The following is a 21,041-nucleotide window of genomic DNA, read 5'->3' on the forward strand; positions in this document are numbered from 1 at the left end:
CTTTGTGGGCCTTCAAGTCTCAACGCCATCCGTGCGAGGACACTTTCAAGCAAATAATTGGAATGTAGCAGGTACTTTTTGTAGAATACATCGCATTTGCAAGATTTAGTCAGGTGAATGCCTGATGACTCCTCCCACATATGCCCAGTGGAGAATTTCTCCGCCTCACTGTTGGAATTCAGGGGTGTTTGGGTGAACAGAACGAAGTCCTATCACAGCCCGCCCAACTCTAATTAGCAGACTGTGAAACATGGGCAAAAGAGAAAATTGAAAGAAGACGCCACTTATGAGTAGTACGGCCCCAGTGCTAGGGCAACTACTGTCCTGGTGTTAAATGCACGATATTCTTCGGAAGCTCGGCTTCTGCTAATCACCAACAAAAAGTGAGAGAGAATTCGGTGTGTTGCATATATCAATGGTGATTCGATGGCAGGTGTAGATTTTCAGCTCTAGTTAGATTCGTTTTCCATGGATCATTTACACGATAAATCGTAATGATGCGGAACGAGTCATTTTACATACTCAAAATCTTGCGAGTATTCTAAGGGTGGAGCCGCTTCTCGCTTTCTGTTTTCCCCTTCTTCCTTTTCTGTCAGTCTCCTCCTTGTATTCGTTCCGCAGCCATCGCATTCCGGTCCTCTCGACTCCAGCTTCTCCTGTGTCGTTCATGCTTTCTTCATTCCACTGGCGTCCATTGCCACACGTTCTCTTGTCATCTGCTATCGTCCATCGTTTCTAGGTATCCACACCATTTTTGACGTTTCACCTTTAAGGTGTCTGTTATGATTTATCGGCACTCTTATCCTTTCTTATGACGGTATTTGTTAACCGTGAATCTTGGAGATGCCACAACTTCGTCTCCAGAAGTCCACATCTAGCGCGAGCAACTTCTTTACCTGACGCCTCTCTGTTACTCATGTTTCTGATCAGTATATAAGCAAAGTTTTCAGCAACTGAACGATAGAACATCAGTTTGGTTATTTTGTTATTCCAAAGTACTGAGTTCAGTTGTCGTGTGGCCCTCCTGCCTTGCACTGTTTTATTGTATATGTTATCCCCGCATTTTTAGCTTGATGACTTCATAATCCCCCGGTACTTTAGATTTACGTCGCCTGAGCTTACTGGCGCAACCTCCTAATCCTCCATGGTATTGTTGCCAACATTAAGATATCCCGTTTTTGTTATGTTTATTGTGATCCCCATCTTTAAGTTCTCATATAACTTCCGAGAGCTACACAAGTTTTTTTTTTTGTCAAGGAGAAACTTTTTCAGTTGGTTTCAAGATTTTACTTTGCTGTCTACCAGACATTCGTCATTGGACAAGTGATTGAAATGTCCGTTGCAGCATTGTGCACCCATTTTTGTGCTAATGAAAACCTTAATGATGAGTGATGAATGGTAATTTTTTATTCTGTTATTATAATTCTGTTATTGTAATTCTGTACATCATTGTTCCTTTTTAGGTGCAGTGGATTATTTACAATAAACTTCATTAAGGAGATAAATACACATTGCCGCACTATTTAGAATGTGAACTGCTTAAACATAAGTTACTCCATAATATTATTCCATATGGCATTACTGAATGAAAATAAACAAACTTAAAGATCTGCGGGTTACGATTCGCATGCGTCAACCCTCCTTTAGTGCGACAAAACTTCGTAGAACTTTAACAAGGAGTGTGCTCTCCCTCACTGTCATTCAGTTCAACGTTCGGCTACTGTCACATCAACAGGTCTTCCGTGCCAGGATACTGTACAGTTTAAATGGCCACAACTTTTGCTAGAGACAAAATGTCCACTAACGCTCTCAGGCAGCGGTAAGCGTCATTTAGAGTTTGCCGACCCTGGAACGACAAGGTTTCACCGAACTCTCGAGATCTACTGACCATGTGTGCTGCATTTGCATATTACGTACTCCTGTAAACTCTTAGATTGATTTTCAGCAAGAACGCCTTACGAACGAATGTTTCTATGTGGAGAAAGATGTTTTAGAACTTAACTGGCTCGACCTCTTCTCTTTTATTCGCAGAGTTCCTACGCCCTGCCGCCTCCCGGGTGCCTAATCAAGACAAAATGATACCTAGTGTTGATGAGAACCATCAGCGAACGTTTTATTTTGTCTCTAACAAAAGTTTTTCTCCACGATGTCATCTGTTACTTCTAGACGTTTGATGTAAACAGTTTAGCTCCGAATATACATCTACTTAGTGTAGTAATCAAGTTCTGAGACTGGTCGCTTAGCGGCCGTTTGATGCGGTAGAGCTCATAGCTGGCGCCGTTATATGGTAGCCTGCCGGTTGTTTCATCCCAGCAAGAGGTCGTGCTTGCACTGTACACAGAACTTCAGTGGTTGTAACGATAATCTGACTGCGAGCTTGGGCCTCGGGTATGTTATAGTTGGAACAACGGACAAACACCAAGTTCTGCCAGAAATTAGGCAGAACGGCTACCGAAACGTTTCAGATGATGCAGAGAGCAACGCAATGAGACGTACCGACGTTTTCCGCAAGGGAGAGAAAAATTGGAGAATTATGTGCGAGCTTGTCAAACACAGTCAATGCGAACTGAAAGCAAGATTGAAGAGATTACGATTATGGTGCATACCAGCCGCTCCTGAGTTCTAGAAGATCGCAGCAGCAGCAGCAGCAGCAGCAGCAGTAATAGTAGTAGTAGTAGTAGTAGTAGTAGTAAAAGTCCGTCATCCTACGAGCTACTAAAGTCGTACTGACGAGCTGTGAAAATGCTACATATTAACCCGCACGGTGAGCCTTGAATGCCGACACGAAGCCCAAGTGATGATAGCATAACGAATTGCGGGGACCGAACCGGTAGTGCTGACGATGATCCGGAGTTTCTCAACCGTATAACCGGAGACGAAATATGGTATTCCCTGTACGATACACAATTGGAGCGACAATCTAGCGCTTGTGAAAGGCGCATCGCCTCAACAGTAAAAACTGCGACAAGACGTTCAGAAGATGATGATTTAAGTGATTTTTTTTATTCAAATGGAAGTGTTCATGTCATAGAATTCGTCCAAGACGGTGCAACGGTAAGCAAAACCTTGGTTGTTTACGTGGGCGAGTTCTTTATCAACATACTTGGCTCTTGCTGTTGCTCCACAACGCTCCTACATATCGCTCTGTCCTCGTCGAAGAACAACTCGCAAGGCAATACGTCACCACTTTTGCCACACCCACCGCACTCAACTAGTCCCTCACAGTACGTTCGTCTCTTTTTCTTCATGAAAGAACCCCTTCATTAGCGTACATTTAATTCGGATGAAGAGATAATGACTGTCAACAGAACCTCCCTGCCACCATGTTTCAGTTGTTTGCTGCAGCAGTGCTGATGTTGGCAGACGTGTATAGGGCCAAAGCCGTCTATTTTGAGGGAGGATGTGGGTCCGTTAAAGGGTAAGCCGTATCATTCGGGTAAAATCTTTTTTTTTTTTTTTTTTTTAATACAAAACTTAACCTCAATATCCTCCTTAGCCCCAAGAGCAAGCGATCTCTGTTCTGGTGAACCAACCAAGCCGTCTCGCCCCCATACATCTACGTATATGCATGTCAGCTCATTACGTACTGAAACAATGCCGGTGCAAGAGGAAAGGGCAAATAGTGAACCGGAAGACGATTCGTCTAGCCTACCGATAATAAATGATACCCAAAAACTTTCATCATGAATCTGTATATCTGTCAGTGTTGACCTAACAAGAGAAACACAGGATTATAAACCATTCCGAAATCTGGCATGATGTCCACATAACCTGTTGCCTGTAGTTGTGTTTTCTACATAGTCTAGTTTTGTTCAATAATACTCGTCTCCATTTCAAACTGGTGTGATGTATCTGTTTATGTAGCTCCCGAAAGACAACTGTGCATTGCAGCTGTTCGAAAATTTCTTCCAACCTCTGATGTAAGTCGCATAATATAAGAACTGCAGCATGGGGGCACGGGCTAAGACAGTGCTGAAGCTACTGGAGTTCCGGTTATTCATTGTATTTTACTGTCCGTGTTAGTACATTCCAATAAAATGAATATCGCAGTAGACTAATTTAGGCCCGCTCTATAGAACACAAACTTACCATTACGATTGGTGATCATGAAGTTACGGTATTACCGTACCTAGGCAGTAAAATAAGCTATGCTGGGCGGAACAGGACAAGAGAAAGCTACTAATATCGGACACAGGTCTCAATTTGAGGAAGAAATTGCTGTGAATTCGAGCTCCGCATTGTATGGTAGTGAAATGTGGGCTTTGAGAAAACCGGAAAAGAAGAGAATCGAAGCCTCTGAGATGTGGTGCTACAGAAGAATGTTGAATATGGGGTGGATTCATAAGGTAAGGAATGAGGAGATTCCCAAGAGAATCGTCGAAGAAATCAATAATGACAAACACAGACAAGTACAAGGGATGGGATGGTAGACATCATGGAATAACATCCATGATACTTGGGCGAGCTTCAGAGGGTAAAAACTGTAGAGGAAGATAGAGGTAGGGATATATGCAGAAAATAATTGAGGACGTACCTTGAAAATGTTACTCTGAGATGAAGAGCCTTGCACAGGAGAGGAATTCGTGGAGGGGTGCATAAAAACGGTCAGAATAGTTATGAGAAAGAAAAGAGAAGAGAAAAATGAGTGTAAGATGAACCACAGCTTCAAGTTACTCTGTTAACGATCGCAATGAAAGGACCCAATGAATTTTCCGTCAACGCTAGAAGAGTGTGTGGCCGTACAAACTGCGGCGGACGATTTTATTTTTTATTTTTTAGTAGTGCAGTTCAAAAAAGGTTCAAATGGCTCAGAGCACTATGGGAACTAGCATCTGCGGTCATCAGTCCCCTAGAACTTACTATTTAAACCTAACTAACATAAGGACATCACGCACATCCATGCTCGAGGCAGGATTCGAACCTGCGACCGTATCGGTCACGCGGTTTCAGACTGAACCGCCTAGAGCCGCACGTCCACACCGGCCGGCAATAATTGTCTGAAGTTAATCGATTATTAACATAAATATATACTGACCCTGTAAAGAGGAAGAATTGCCAACGATCAACGGCGTGGAAAGGCATAAGCTAATGAAAACCACTGCATTAAAGGTTAGTAATGTGTATCTACATAACATGTGACCAGTAATTGCGCAGTATAAGAATATTCTGCACACTGGCAAAAGATTAGTCCCCCATTTGGTTTTCTGGCAGGGATCTGTCCAACGAGGACAACCACGAGAAAAATAACTGAGTGACGAAAGGTTAACATCACAGCGAGGAATGAAATTCGAACGTGGTAGGATCGTTACAAAACCTAAGAGTAGCAGAAAATTGTATCAAGCGTGTAGGATTCGTTATAAGAGGAAGGTACGTTAGAAAGTGAGTTACTTTGAACAGTTCAGTAATCATAGATTATAGCGAAAATATTGAGCGTAATGGGTGTAAGTGCAGATATTTTAATACGTGGTACTTTAATGTGTTCCCGTTTGAGAGTGTTGGTTATTTTTTCTCTGTGCTGAACAGTCTTCTCACAAATACTTCACAAACTTTACGATTTAATGTCTTCTGCAGAGTCGTGCTGCACCAGCTTCACTACGCCTATCAGAATAGATTAACCGTTTTGCATCCATGTGTTCACAATTCAACACTATACTTGCTGCCCAGGTGGAAAAAAAAAACATCAGTGGTTTTCTCTTGTCATAACTACGTGTTGGTGCTAACCAACCTTGAATCATATGAATTGCAACGGTTACAATTATTAATCAGCAGATGATGTAAATTCTGATGTAATATTGTTCAGTACACCGTCCTCAAACACCTATAAAACTATATGTGAATATACCCGTTACACCCTGTATTGGTGAAACCGTTAACCCCAGCGGGTACAACATATGGGGTGTGTATATGTGGCTGCTTAATGTTGTTTCTGCAGTCGAATTCTCAAATCTATAAATAATTAATCTGACCTTACCATTGACATCTTACAGCGAGGGATCTCCGTGAAACGAAGTATCGGGTCGTAGTTTCACTTAAGTTTAACACGTCAAACAATTAAATCTTATTGTGATAGTATTAGAATATAATACAACTGGATACTATAAACGGCTTTTTCAAAAAAAACCTTGTAGGATGCAAAAAATGGACAAATATGAAAGCCACATTATCGAATTATACTTAAAGTTCAATTTCGAGATTGGTAGACGGTACTTTCGGCTTTAGACCGGGTGCCACCGTTATTAGAAGGATAAAAAGATGGCTGATACTGATAGGCGGTGAGAAAGAAGACCTAATACACGCCGGTTCACATTTCCAGGAAAAAAACCAACTCAATGCACAAGCAAAGGGACCTCGACAAAGTTATTGTGAGTGTTCCCCTATCCGCCGAAATGGAGTGTACATGTCCCCTAACGAAGCACAGACAGCAGTTGTACAGCACACATGCTGTGCTCGCTGGGGCTTTGGCCACTGTGCAGATGATGTACGTGACGTGTCTGCTGCCTTCTCACTGGACGCAATTTGCAGTCCGAAAACTCGTAGGGCTGAAATCACCTCAGTACAAAACAGATTTCTGTTTGCCCACTGGCCAGGAACAGAAATTCGACTCAGGTATTCTTCCGTAATGAAACATTTCAGTCTGGCCTAACTTCACAGAAAGCTAAGGAATAGTCACTCGTGTAAAAATAATAACCACTCTGCCTCAGTGACGTGACTAACGCTCGCCTAGTGTCGACAGCAACGCTACTTAATAGTTCACCGCCAGCTCCTCTAGTATGTTTATTGCTAGCGAAATCCCTTCTAGCGACCTCCGGAAGCCAGTTCCCTCGATCGCTGCCTGCATGAAAGTAATTTCCTTCCACCACACGCCGCTGCCAATTCGGACAAGCGACGTTTACGTTTGTGCTCCAGGCTACGAATCCCAGTGGCTATCACAAGAACATTCCCTCCAGTTAAAAGGGTCTTGATTCTACCAGCCAGTCACCTGAAGCTCATACTCCATTCAGAACATTTTCTGAAAGTCTACATTCCACACCCACCCCCCTTTATGCGCCTCTGCTTTTTTCGGCTGGAGGTGTGCTCCGGCACTGTCCGTGAGGATATTCAGCAGAGGCCAGCTCGCGTATTGGTTCACATTAAAACGCAGTCCTTTCACATTCTTCCATCACCGACGCTCTTTCACCAGGCAAATTATTCTGAATCTTTTTTTCGTCTCGCCACAGAGCGCCTTCCGCCCGCACTATGGGGAACGTCTGGCGTCTAGTGTCATAAACAACAGCCGACAGGCATGGTTTTCCTTCAGGGCAGTAGAAGTCTGCCGCTACAGAACACAAGAAGATGCTTCCCAGCTCTTACTTAGCTGACAGCGACATAAGAGGAATGCGAGATCACTGGGCACTTTATGACGGTGCTCAGTCCTAATGAAATCCTAGAAACGCATTGTTAGTAAGTTGAGGTAATAACAGCCAGTGAAGTGATTAATCCCATTTTGCATCCAAAATGTGATCTCACGCACATATAAACAAAATAAAAACATTGAGTCCGAACAGGCCATGAAGGGCCTACGTTACCGACCGGCCGCCGTGTCATCCTCAGAACAGAGGAGTCAGTGGCTACGGATGCGGAGGAGCATGTGCTCAGCACAGCGCTCTCCCGGCCGTATGACAGCTTACGAGACCGCTGCCGCTACTTCTCAATCAAGTAGATCCTCAGTTTGCCTCGCCAGGACTGAGTGCACCCCGCTTGCCAAAAGCGCTCGATAGACGGAATGACCAGGCATCCAACTACTAGCCCAGTCTGACAGCACATAACTTCGGTGATCTGAGGGAAACGGTACTACAACTGCGGCAACACCGTTGGCACATACAAATGTACAGGAATATTAAATGTGTCGTGAACAAAATCTTGCCGACTTACAAATTGTTATCGCATCTGATGATACAAATTGCCGTAGTCGGTAATTTCGTAGTAATATCTCTCTCTCTCTCTCTCTCTCTCTCTCTCTCTCTCTCTCTCTCTCTCTGCTGGCCGCCCCCCTCCCCCCTTCCGCCGCGTGGGATTAGCCTAGCGGTCTAGGCGCTGCAGTCATGGACTGTGCGGCTGATTCCGGCGGAGGTTGGAGTCCTCCCTCGTGTGTGTGTGTGTGTGTGTGTGTGTGTGTGTGTGTGTGTGTGTGTGTGTGTGTGTGTGTGTCTCTATCTATCTATCTATCTATCTATCTATCTATCTACCCGTTCCGTCTACCAGTTCCGTTCTGATTAAGATTTGATGAAGGTTACTCATGAATACTCAGCGATTGCCAGAACATAATCATCTCGTACATATTGTCAACTCAGAACTCTTTCGATTCACTGACTGAAAAGAAACATTTCTTCAGTTATGGTGCACCTTGGGTAAAGAGTGAAACGTGCCAAAAATTTAAAAATTGGTGTTTGAGTGTGATGGTGGGTTACTCGTCGAAATACCGGTTGATTTGGGAGAATTTACCTGACCGTATTCGTGCATAGTGTTCGAACATTGTACCCGCCGAGTAAAGTTTTGTGGGACAGCGACCGGTGACGGAGGCTCTTGTTTGGCAGAGGCGGGCTTCTGGAGGGCTCGCGCCCACGAGCAGCTGCAGACGGCGCTGGACCGCGAGCCGCTGCGGCAGGTGGCGCGCAGCGCGGTGCTCTTCCTGGGCGACGGCATGTCGGTGCCGACGCTGGCCGCCGCCAGGATCCTGCTGGGGCAGCGCTACGGCCTGCCCGGCGAGGACGCCCAGCTCAGCTTCGAGCGCTTCCCTTACGCCGGCCTCTCCAAGGTACGTTCGCCCTCCGACTCTCAAATCTACTCTGCTGTACTTCACGGCTAGTCAGTTTACAACTGCGTTTAGGGCAAAGATCTGCTCTCCACATAGACTTCCGTTCATACTCTGTAGCAGCTCCTAGGCCTCCTAACACCCATATAACACCTTCCCCTTTCTAACACCTGACGTAGCCCTGAGTCCAAACGTCCTATAGTTGTATTCAGCACGTACGCTGCAGGGCTCTGGCGCACCATGAATGACAGCTGGGTCACTGTGGACTCGTTCAGAAGTTAGCAGAAAGGAAGACAACTGTGGGAAATTCCATTTCTTTTGTCAGCCTATGTGGCCACGGAGGAATTTCACTTTAGAAGTTGGCCAGCCTGCAGTCATAACCTCAAAGCTGTACATTCGCTCTTTACACTTGGCACCAGCAGTGACTCTTATCCTTTCGAACCACTTATATTATTTTGAGATAAACTTGGTAAAGGCGAAAACCGTAACCAAGTTTTTAAATTTGTCAAGTGGAAGAAACAAGTGAGAACGTCCTTAGACCAAAAAGGAAAGTAACGAGGGTAGGAAAGAGAGGTATAGAAAATACTGTGATTGGTACTTACGAGGGGCGTTCAGTAAATTCTTTACCGAAAGCAGGGTATCTTTATTCAGGATTACAAAGCATCATAATATTCCCCACTCTCGTGGCTACAAAACCCTGTTTTTCAACACAATCTCCGTTTAGGGCAACGGCCTTGCGCTACCTTACTGGGAAGGCCTGTATCCTAGTCGACGTCAGACCCAACGTCTTTCTGCATCAAGAGCCTCCCCATCTTCCAAGTACTGCTCCACGTGGACTACGTTCTACACCGTACCAAGTCGGAATGCGCTGTATCCGAGCCGTACGAATGGCTGAGGAATAACAGTCCAATGAGTTTTTGTAAACTCCTCCTTGGTGCACAAACTTGATGGGGCGTTGCGTTGTCATCGAGGAATTAGTGTACATTTTCGCGGCGACGAACACGTTTAAGTAGTTTCTTTAGTTTTATGACGGTAGCACATTATACTTCAGAGTTGATCGGTGATTCATGAGGACGGATATCAAACAGAATAGCCTCTTCAGATTCCTAAACGACCGTCGCCATGACGTTACCAGCTTCAGGATGTGGCTTTGAACTTCAGAGTAGATAGGAGGTATTGCGACACCCTATGAATTGCCGTTTAGTTTCCGGTTCAAAGTTATCAGTAAGAGTTTTAGACAACAAATTGTCAAGATCAACATCGTAACGCGCAATCAATTCCACACAGACGGTCCTTCATTGCTCATTATGATATTCTGTTATGCGGCGACGAACTCAGCGGGCACACATCTTAGAGTACCCCAACTGGTGGAACAGTGCGTCAATACCACCAACAGAAGCGCCCAGTTGTGCAAGGAGGTGTTTGATTGTGACCATCGATCACCTCGAATGGCAATGTTCGCACGTTTCAACTTTCCAGGTCTCACAGAATAGTGCGGCCGACCGGCAAGCTGGAGATGGAAGAGGTCTGCGCGACCTTGTTGCTAAGTTGTCAGACGCATTGTTCAACGACTCACCGTGCTTTTGTTCATTGCGACGTCTCCGTAAATATTCTGCAAGCTCCTATGAATGTCTGCAATTCTGATTTTTCGCCGAAAGAAACTCTGCCACACCTCTCTGCTTCGAACGCACTTCCGTTGCAAATGCCATTCAGAAGATAATGTATAGCGCCACCAACAGTCGGAATTTCATAACACTATAATGGCTGAAATGGGAATATTCCACGATGCCCCGACTGCCGCGTTGGTCTAGCGGTTCAGGCGCTCAGTCCGGTACCGCGCGACTGCTACGGTCGCAGGTTCGAATCCTGCCTCGGGCATGGATGTGTGTGATATCCTTAGGTTAGTTAGGTTTAAGTAGTTTAAAGTTATAGGGGACTGATAACCACAGCAGTTGAGTCCCATAGTGCTCAGAGCCTTAATTTCACATCAAACATTTCCATCCAACCCTCGTCATGTACGTGGTATTTCAAAAGGTTTTTGCATTGTTTTGAGATGTAAGATGTTCATTGGATCAAGTTTGATACCGTAAGCACAACATGAAAGGACAACAGTGTAGCACATTTTTTCATGTCCACTTGCTTTAATAGTTACAATTTCAGCACCTTTCATGGCAAAAGTTCTGTTACTCGGCACAGCAAATACCAGAGGAGTTTCGCCCATATTTGTTATTTGGTTTGGTTCCGCACTGGTTTTCTTTCGATGCTAAATAATAAAGCGACAGAAGGATATTATTTTCTCTTAATACTCTTCTTGAATTTACTGAGATATTTTGGTCTGGGTTCACATAAGTCCTTGGCACTTCATAAACCTGTAGCACCAACCAACATCACCCTTAAAACCTATTACGTTCCACTGTAGCGTTGGCTTACGAGCGTGTGTGTGAATCATTTTATATTAATTCCATCGCCTTTCTGACGGTGTCCTTGAATCCATCTCAGTACGTCATCTTCTAGTTTTGGCCATTTTGCGTTCAGTCGTATATTTGCCCATTTAGTCTTCCTTATTTTTTTTAAATTCTGCCTTACTGACCCGCCAATAAGGAATGAATTTTTATGTTGGTGGAGGGTCGAAAGGCCTCTCAGCTGCAGTGTCCATGTTCTTCTGTATACGCTGTCACTTACAATTTACACCCCGCTTCATATGAATGTGTTTTTTTTCCAATTACGAAACTAGCTACTAACGAAAATAATGTTCTGGATCTGTGATGGCGGAGTGGGATGGAGACAGTGTCAGCAAGCTTGCGAATCGCCGCAACTCATGTTCGTTGTATCGGTGCATTGCTGCTGCCAGTTGTATCCGACGATTTTTGATAAAGATTTCCCGCGGCATCGAATATATGACTATTTTTAAGACTGGCAGGAATTTTATATCAAACAAAGGATATTCTTATATTAATTTCGACTATAAGATGCACTTGAATTTAGGAGGCAAAGTCAGTCTTACAGTTGGAAAAATATGGTAGTTCGCTGTGTGCGATGTGTTGTTGAAAACTGTGACGTAGGAGATCTTATTCGCAGACAAACAAATGCAGGTAAGAAAGGCAAATATTTCTTCGGAATAGTGGTCAACATCAGGACAGAACGTCAAATTCACTGGGCTCATGGTGTGCGTGTGTATACCGTGTGTATACCGATGGCTGTGGTACACGTCAGGGTGTTAGTTATCTAGACGCTCTTACCTGTCGGAAACTCCCGACAATACGTGGATCCATTGCAATTTCTTTCCAGCGTTCGACTGTTGTTTTGTATAAAGTACCGCAAACTTTAATAATACTTTAATAAATGTGGTGAACTTTATTAAAACTCGTCGTCAGATAGCTAGGTTTTTAGACAAAAGTGTTAAGATATGGAGGCTGAGTATATACATACATCAAAAAAAGTTTTCCATCTCCTCGTTTCCGGGAGTTCGGGAATCTGTACAGAAAACTGGAATAGAGATCAACATAAAAATCATTTCAGCTCTTTTTATTGCTCATCAAAACTGCTTATTGTATATTGTACCACCACACAACGCGACCTTCAGAGGTGGTGGTCAACATTGCTGTACACACCGGTACCACTAACACCCAGTAACATGCCCTCTTGCATTGATGCATGCCTATATTCATCCCACGCAGTTCGATAGGGTTTATGTGTGTCGAACATGATGGCCGCTCTAGTAGAGCGATGTCGTTATCCTGAAGGAAGTCATCCACAAGATGTGCACGATGGGAGTGCGAACTGTCCATTAAGACGAATGCCTCGCCCATATGCTGTCGATATCGTTGCACTATTGGTCGAAGAATGGCGTTCACGTATCGTACAGCAGTTACGGCCCCTTCTGTGACCACCAGGGGCGTACGTCAGCCCCACATAGTGCCACATCTAAACAGCAGGGAACCTTCACCTCGGTGCACTCGCTGGAAAGTATGTATCAGGCCTTCAGCCTGACCGGGTTGCCATCAAACACGTCTCCGACGATTGTCTGGTTGAAGGCATATGCTACACTCACCGGTGAAGAGCACGTGACGCCAATCCTGAGCGGTACATTCTGCACGTTGTTGGGCCCATCTGTACCGCCCTGCATGGTGTCGTGGTTGCCGAGATGGACCTAGCCATGGAAGAGGGGAGTGAAGTTGCGCATGCAGCCTGTTGGCACAGTCTGAGTCGTAACACGTCGTCCTGTGGCTGCTCATCGGCTGTCGGACCCGCTGCTCGTGCCAGGTTGTTTATGTCTTTGGGCGAGTTTAGTGACATCTCTGAGCAGTCAAAGGAACAGTGTCTGTGATACAATATTCACAGTCAACGTCCATCTTCAGGGGTCCTGGGAACCGGGGTGATGCAAAACTGTTTTTGATGTTTTTATTATAGTAAGGCACCACTCGTAGGCTTTCCGGGGAAAATGCGATATTGCGCATTTTTTAAGTTTCGCTAGACGTTTGTTCTTACCTGGAAGAAGAAAATCGTATCATCGCTAAGTTCTTTTTAGATACACTTAATTTCAAAAGGTACAGACTTACGTGATATATTCGACAAGTTAAACTCACTGAATAAGTCTCTTCAAGGAAATGTGGGAGTCATTTCATTCAGAGTGTTGACAAAGTTTCGGTCTACAGAAACTAACTCCTTCTTTGGAATAGAAAAATCAACGATGGAGGAAAACAACTAATCTCCAGATTCACGTAATTTTACAAAAGACAATGAGATAGACGTAACTGCAGATATTTTGTCTATAATTGAGACTTTTTTCTCAACTGAAAGTTCATTTTCACAATAAATCTCTGAAAGCTGTGAAAGGTATCAGTGGGTTCAAAATGCTTCAGTAACAATTCTCTGTTAGTTTAATATTGCACAAAAGGAACAGTTTACAAACCTTCATCAAATTCTTCACTAAAGCTGGGGATTTCATCAATGAAGCCAACATTATTGTATTCCGAATGAAAAGAGCTACAAACTTCAACAAGAAAGCACTGAAGGTATTAATACGTTTTGCGACATCCTCTCTTTGTGACAGTGAATTTTCGTGAGTGGCTCTCTTTAAAACCAAGTGCAGATCAAGACTCTTTGTGTGAAGGAAATAAGCATACCCGTATCTCATTAGATGTCAAGACTAAACATGTTTTGTAACAAGTACACTAATGTGTCGCATTGATGTGAGTAGTATTTTATTCGTAGTGTTATATTTTTATTAATTTCTTCAGTTAATAAGGTAGCCTACAGGGAGCCATGAACTAAAAAAGATTGGAAACATTGCCCTACAGTCTTCTCAATCCTAGAATATTCCAGGCCCACTGCCGAATCACACCAACACACGCCATCTCCATTTTCAAATGTCCTTTCTCAACGTAATTTCAGTCACATTTCCCTCGCAGGCCATGAACTCATCCCTGGAATTTAAGCAACCCTCCCAGCATAAACTACCCTACCAGTCCCATACCAACTTTGCCTTGAAGAACTTGCATGCCAATCACCTATTAACCACAGTCCATCTATTAACTCCTTGGCATACAGACAGTCCAAATATTTTTTCGTATAATATCGTCCTCAATAGCTCACGCGTCTCAATCTCTACCCATTGTTATGTCAGATCCTTCGTGTCATACTAGTAATAAAGTGAGATCATGTCGTCATAAATACTATTGGTGACGAGCACAATTTGGCCGTTCGCAGCCAGCGCCCCCCCCCCCCCCCCCCCGCTTAGCTGACGGAACGTAAACAACTGATAAAAGAAGTCTCATTCATGTTCAGCTCTGGCAGTGTTATAAACTGATTACACAATTCCGTCTTTCTGTGCCGGTCTCTGTTCTTCATTAGGCCAACTTATAGACATGTTTCTATGTCTACGCTCATCCTAGGCATATCCTTAGAGATTTTGTAGACGTAGGAAGTTAATTTTCACATACACCTGTTTAACTGACCGAAACTTTCGAATATCTTATTGATAACCGGCTCACAGTAAAACTTTGGTGTATTCTGAAGTGTACCAAACATCATGTAGATTGTAATGCACAAAATTTAGCTCTATGTATTTTGATTTGCGAACTTTGTTAGCGGTCGGATGACATTCAAATTCATCGCTATACGAATACCAGTTAACAGTTCCGCACTTCCTGCTAGCTGAAAATGTTTCTTTGAAAATTTACTACGACTCCTTAGCCTCTGGTCTCTATACTCTTGGACGATGTCTCTAGCGCTAAGAGACGAAACTTTAGGCACAGCAATACACCTTATACCGTGGTCCAGTGCTCATGAAGTCTCTGTCATCAAAGATAAAGGGGAGATACCCCTCTGGGACGCCCGCTACGTGAGAAATCCGGCTAATGATATAAGAATAGAAAATACATCTGCATTGATGATACTGTGAGGGGCGTTCTCAAGTAATCCAAGAGTTGCTCCTTTCCGCAAATTACGCTTGAAATAATGCGATCTTTGTTCTAGAAATCGTGGTATATTGCTGTCACAGTCTTTACAGTTTCATAAAGTTCTGATAGATGGCGGAACTAAGCGTGTCCTTCAAAGTAGCGTCTGTAACGGAGGTGTGTTAGAAGCAGACAGCTGTCATTGAGTTTCTTTTGGCGGAAAATCAGAGCACTGCAGATATTCATAAGCGCTTGTGAAACGTCTGCGGAGATCAGGCAATGAAGAAACGCTCGGTGAGCCGTTGCGAGAAGCTTCTGTTATCATCGCAACAAGGTCGCGCAAATCTTTCCGGCCGGCAGGACACAGATATGACTCTTGCAATGTTGGAACGTGCAGACAGTTTCACACGAAGTGATCGACAGACGAAAGATGAAAACGAATTTCTCCTGCTCCACAACAGCCTTAAGTCTGCGCACCCGAGAGGAGCAAATAAAACTTTATTGAACCGATTTTCATCAGTCACTTTACAGCACGGATCTGGCACCTTTGTATCACTTATTTGGCACAATGAAGGAAGCATTGCGCGTGAGGCAGTACGTGATCATGGAGAGATCATTGAGGCAGCAAGACGTTGGCTCCGACGTCGATCCGTAGAGTTGTACCGTGCTGCTACACAGGTCCTCCCATTAAGGTTGCTTAAGGTCGTCGCAATGCCCGAAAATTGTCTTGAAATATAGGGTTTTGTTGCCACAAGTGTGGGGAATAATATAGTGTACTGGAAACTTGAATAGGGGTAGCATAATTTATTGAAAGTCCGTAGTATTTTAACGTAAAATTTTCGTTTATGTGCAAATCATATACTGAAGATTTAAACAATTATTAGAACCATGGAAGCAACCGTTATCCTGACGTGAAGACTCGGCAGTCTCATCCTTTGACAGGGTGTGAGTTTCCAGTTTAGCTACTACCTTCTACGCATCCCCACGTCCTGTCTGGGCTCTTCACGGACCTGTTCTGTCATGTACTCAAGTTTTGAAGAAATCTATCCGAAGCCGGTATCTAAATAAATTTCAGTGTAACAACTCTAAGTTGGGTTCAAAATGAAGATTGATGTGGTCATTGTCATCCAGTACGTGAGCTTGCTGATCTACAAAGTGACTGCCTGAACTCTAACCAGACTCACTGTGGTGCGTACACGGCATTGTCCGTAGAAGAGGACAATAACAGGGTGGCGAACTATCCAGATATTGAGCAGAAATTTTGAATCTTCAACAAGATCGTTCAGAGTATCTTAAAAGCTTGTCTTTTCTCTCATGGTCTACCATTTACCATCTCCTCCCACTGCACTCCTCTTCCGTTCACATCATCCTTCAGTTGGTCTCTCCGTCTTGTTCATGGTCCTCGAGTTAGTTTTCTGGGAAGTCTTTCTGGTCCCATTCTTTTAATGTTCCAACCATTTACGTCTATTACTTTCCATAGTTCCTTTTAGGGGTTTGGTCTGTAGGATATTTCGTATTGTTTCATGCCCTATCCTGTCCCCCTCGTCTTACCGAGGATCCCATGTAGAAAACGCATCTCGGTTTTGTGTTATGCGCAGATCGTTCTTTGTCCAAGTCCAACATTCTGACACACAGGTCAAAACAGGCCGACAATGATTTGTACGTCAAAGTCTTTGTTTTTACAGATACTTTCCAATTTCTAATTATTTTCGACACAAAATAATATTTCGGCCAGTTTCCTATTCTCTCCGAAATTCCATCTTTGATGTTTCCTTTCTTGGTTTACATCCTGAATATTTAGAAGCATCTGCTTCTTTAATAACTATCCATTGCAAGTTACATACTTATTTATTTTATTTTCTCTCGGTGACTTTCATTATTTCACTTTTTCTGCAGTTAATTGGCATGCAAGCTTCTTTCATCTGTCTGCCAGGTTTTCAGTTGTTCTTCTAATTTCTGCTCATATTCTTCCTAAAACATCACATTATCCCCACATGCTATGATTCTCATATCATCTGCTGTTGACGCTCGCCGAAATTTCCTTATGTTGTCCATAAGTATACAAAAAATACTTTCTTGCGAAACACCTTCTGTACTTTGTAAACCACTCTGATTTGTCACATTCGCAAATGGTTTTCATCCAAGGCTCGTCTGATTCTTGAAAGTGAATGGATCATACAATACTGAGTTGCTTGGCCTATTGTAGTTCTACCAGAGCTCCCTTGGCCATTAATTATCGGGGTGCGTCACTCGCCACTACAAATCCAGTGTGTCCCCTGCGGAATACTGAGTATTCAGGGATATGACAGGAACGGTCATTCGAAGTAAGGAAGTTAAGTAAACGTGGGCTCTAAAATGTACACCTTAAAACCCACGAGGGCACTTGTTCAACTCCACTGCTGTGAAATACATATTTTGTACTGAACTCCTCATACCTCTTCAGGTAAGCATTTTACAGCACATGTGTACTAGAATTCTCTGCTTCGTTCCTGTCGTATGCGTGATTACTGGTTATTCCTTCTGGTGCTTCCAACGTTTCCTTCTGTGGGCATCACAGCCTTAAGATATCATTTTCATTAGACTTTTGGTTTAATTGAGTACGTTATGAAGCATTAGTGGTCACGTCGTGAAGATCGTTTTCAAGTTCACGAATGTTTGTGAACACATATTCGTCATAGTACATAACGAAGCTCATGTACACACGTTTTCGTCGTCGATGGTTACAGCTCGAAATTAGTATTCAGAAACTGTGCTTGCGCAACTGTCTATAGTACAGCCACACAGTGACCGAAAACAGCTCTTCATGTGTAGTTTCCGAATAGGTTTTCCTCTGTAGTTACGGAAAACTATTTACTTGAGTTTCTTGTACGATTATAGCACGTTTACGTTCTTCCAGGTTTGGGTGTGTTTTCTTTCCTTCCAACAAGTGTCGAAAAGACGTGGTGCTTTAAAATGAAGCAGCATTAGCACAATAATCCGAAAAAATTGTAACTACACGTTCGTTACTACTCCTGTGCCATCTCTTTGCTTCACAGATACCCAAGTTCGACGATGTTTCTATTCTCCTCCTTTAGTGACCCCGTTTCAGATTAGCAACTAAATGTTAACGGAAGGGGGTTTTAATATGATGACGAATCGAAAATTGGTTTAAGAACCATGAAAGAAGGTTGTATACTTGGAAGAATCCTGGAGATACTAAAAGGTTTCAGATAGATTATATAATTGTAAGAAGAGATTTAGGAACCAGGTTTTAAATTGTAAGACATTTCCAGGGGCAGATGTGGACTCTGACCACAATCTATTGTTTATGACCAGTAGATTGAAACTGAAGAAACTACAAAAAGGTGGGTATTTAAGGAGATGTGACCTGCCTAAACAGAAAGAACCAGAGGTCGTACAGAGTTTCAGGGAGAGCATAAAGTAACAGTTGACAGTAATGGGGGAAAGAAATACAGTAGAAGAAGAATGGGTAGCTTTGAGGGATGAAGTAGTGAAGGCAGCAGAGGATCAAGTAGGTAAAAAGACGAGGGCTAGTAGAAATCTTTGGGTCACAGAAGAAATATTGAATTTAATTGATGAAAGGAGAAAATATAAAAATGCAGTAAATGAAGCAGACAAAAAGGAATACAAACGTCTCAAAAATAAGATCGACAGGAAGTGCGAAATGCCTAAGCAGGGATGGCTAGAGGACAAATCTAAGGATGCAGAGGCTTATCTCACTAGGGGTAAGATAGTTATTGCCTACAGGAAAATTAAAGAGACCTTCGTAGATAAGAGAACTTCTTGTATGAACATAAATAGCTCAGGTGGAAACCCAGTTCTAAGCAATGAAGGGAAAGCAGAAAGGTGGAAGGAGTATATAGAGGGTCTATACAAGGGCAATGTATTTTAGAACAATATTATAGAAATGGAAGAGGATGTAGATGAAGATGAAATGGGAGATACGATACTGCGTGAAGAGTTTGACGGAGCACTGAAAGACCTGAGTCAAAACAAGGCCCAGGTACTAGACAAGATTCCATTAGAACTACTGACGGCCTTGGGAGAGCCAGTCCTGACAAAACTCTACCATCTGGTGAGCAAGATGTATGAAACAGGCGAAATACCCTCAGACTTCAAGAAGAATATAATAATTCCAATCCCAAAGAAAGCAGGTCTTGACAGATGTGAAAATTACCGAACAATGAGTTTAATAAGCCACAGCTGCAAAATACTAACACAAATTCTTTACAGACGAATGGAAAAACTAATAGAAGCCGACCTCGGGGAAGATCAGTTTGGAGTCCTTAGAAATACTGCAACACGTAAGGCAATACTGACCTTAAGGCTTATCGTAGAAGAAAGATTAAGGAAAGGCAAGCCTACGTTTCTAGCGTTTGTAGACATAGAGAAAGCTTTTGACAATGTTGACTGGAATACTCTCTTTCAAATTCTAAAGGTGGCAGGGGTAAAATACAGGGAGCGAAAGGCTATTTACAATTTGTACAGAAACCAGATGGCAGTTATAAGAGTCGAGGGGCATGAAAAGGAATCAGTGGTTGGGAAGGGAGTGAGACAGGGTTGTAGCCTCTCCCCGATGTTATTCAATCTGTATATTGAGCAAGCCTTAAAGGAAACAAAAGAAAAATTTGGAGTAGGTATTAAAATCCATGGAGAAGAAGTAAAAACTTTGAGGTTCGCCGATAACATTGTAATTCTGCAGAGACAGCAGAGGACTTGGAAGAGCAGTTGAATGGAATGGATAGCGTTTTGAAAGGAGGATATAAGATGAACATCAACAAACGCAAAGCGAGGATAATGGAATGTAGTCGAATTAAGTCAGGTGATGCTGAGGGAATTAGATTAGGAAATGAGACACTAAAAGTAGTAAAGGAGTTTTGCTATTTGGGGAGCAAAATAACTGATGATGGTCGAAGTAGAGAGGATACAAAATGTAGACGCAATGGCAAGGAAAGCATTTCTGAAGAGAAATTTGTTAACATGGAGTATAGATTTAAGTGTCAGGAAGTCATTTCTAAAAGTATCTGAATGGAGTGTAGCCATGTATAGAAGTGAAACATGGGCGTTAAATAGTTAGGACAAGAAGAGAATAGAAGCTTTCGAAATGTGGTGCTACAGAAGAATGCTGAAGATTAGTTGGGTAGATCACATAACTAATGAGGAAGTATTGAATAGGATTGGGGAGAAGAGACGTTTGTGGCACAACTTGACGAGGAGAAGGGTTCGGTTGGTAGGACATGTTCTGAGGCATCAAGGAATCACCAATTTAGTATTGGAGGGCAGCGTGGTGGATAAAAATAGTAGAGGGAGGCCAAGAGATGAATACACTATGCAGATTCAAAAGGATGTAGGTTGCAGTAGGTACTGGGAGATGAAGAGGCTTGCACAGAATAGAGTGGCATGGAGAGCTGCATAAAACCAGTCTCAGGACTGAAGACCGCAACAACAACAACAACAACAACAACATCGAAAATTTAATTATAGCTTACGTAGATACCATTCTGCACCATCATCTTCAGTGTAGTCTCCAAGAGACTGAATTAACCAATCCCAACGGTTCTGCCACTTTTGAAATTCATCACAGTTGTTTAGCCTTGAAGCAGTTCTTAAATTTCCCTTTAGACTCTACCCGATTCTGGGTATATTATTCTTGACGCAATCTTGCCACAAAACTCACACCATTCGTTTTGACTTTACATTTTTCGAACAGAATACGTCACATGCACTGCAGCATATTTTCTCGGTTATTCAAGACCTTGGACAGTCCGTCTGTTTGTGTCAGTTAGTAAACATTTAATTGTGCGATGTGAATTGACGACCGACCGAAAGGATCGTCACCGTTAGGCGTTATT

The 21,041-nt window shown here is 43.1% G+C and overlaps 1 protein-coding gene across 1 annotated transcript in view; it reads left to right on the plus strand.

Moving 5' to 3' along the window:
• The window catches only part of LOC126354254 (alkaline phosphatase-like), a 184,985-nt gene that overhangs the window by 119,922 nt on the left and 44,022 nt on the right, over window positions 1-21,041 (plus strand). The window contains exon 3 of the mRNA XM_050003771.1: window positions 8,574-8,794. Within this exon, the coding sequence (XP_049859728.1) occupies window positions 8,574-8,794 (221 nt within the window). The remainder of the gene's footprint in view (window positions 1-8,573; window positions 8,795-21,041) is intronic.

The sequence above is a fragment of the Schistocerca gregaria genome, chromosome 3 (assembly GCF_023897955.1).
Source record: "Schistocerca gregaria isolate iqSchGreg1 chromosome 3, iqSchGreg1.2, whole genome shotgun sequence".
In the NCBI taxonomy this organism is placed as follows: Eukaryota; Metazoa; Arthropoda; class Insecta; order Orthoptera; family Acrididae; genus Schistocerca; species Schistocerca gregaria.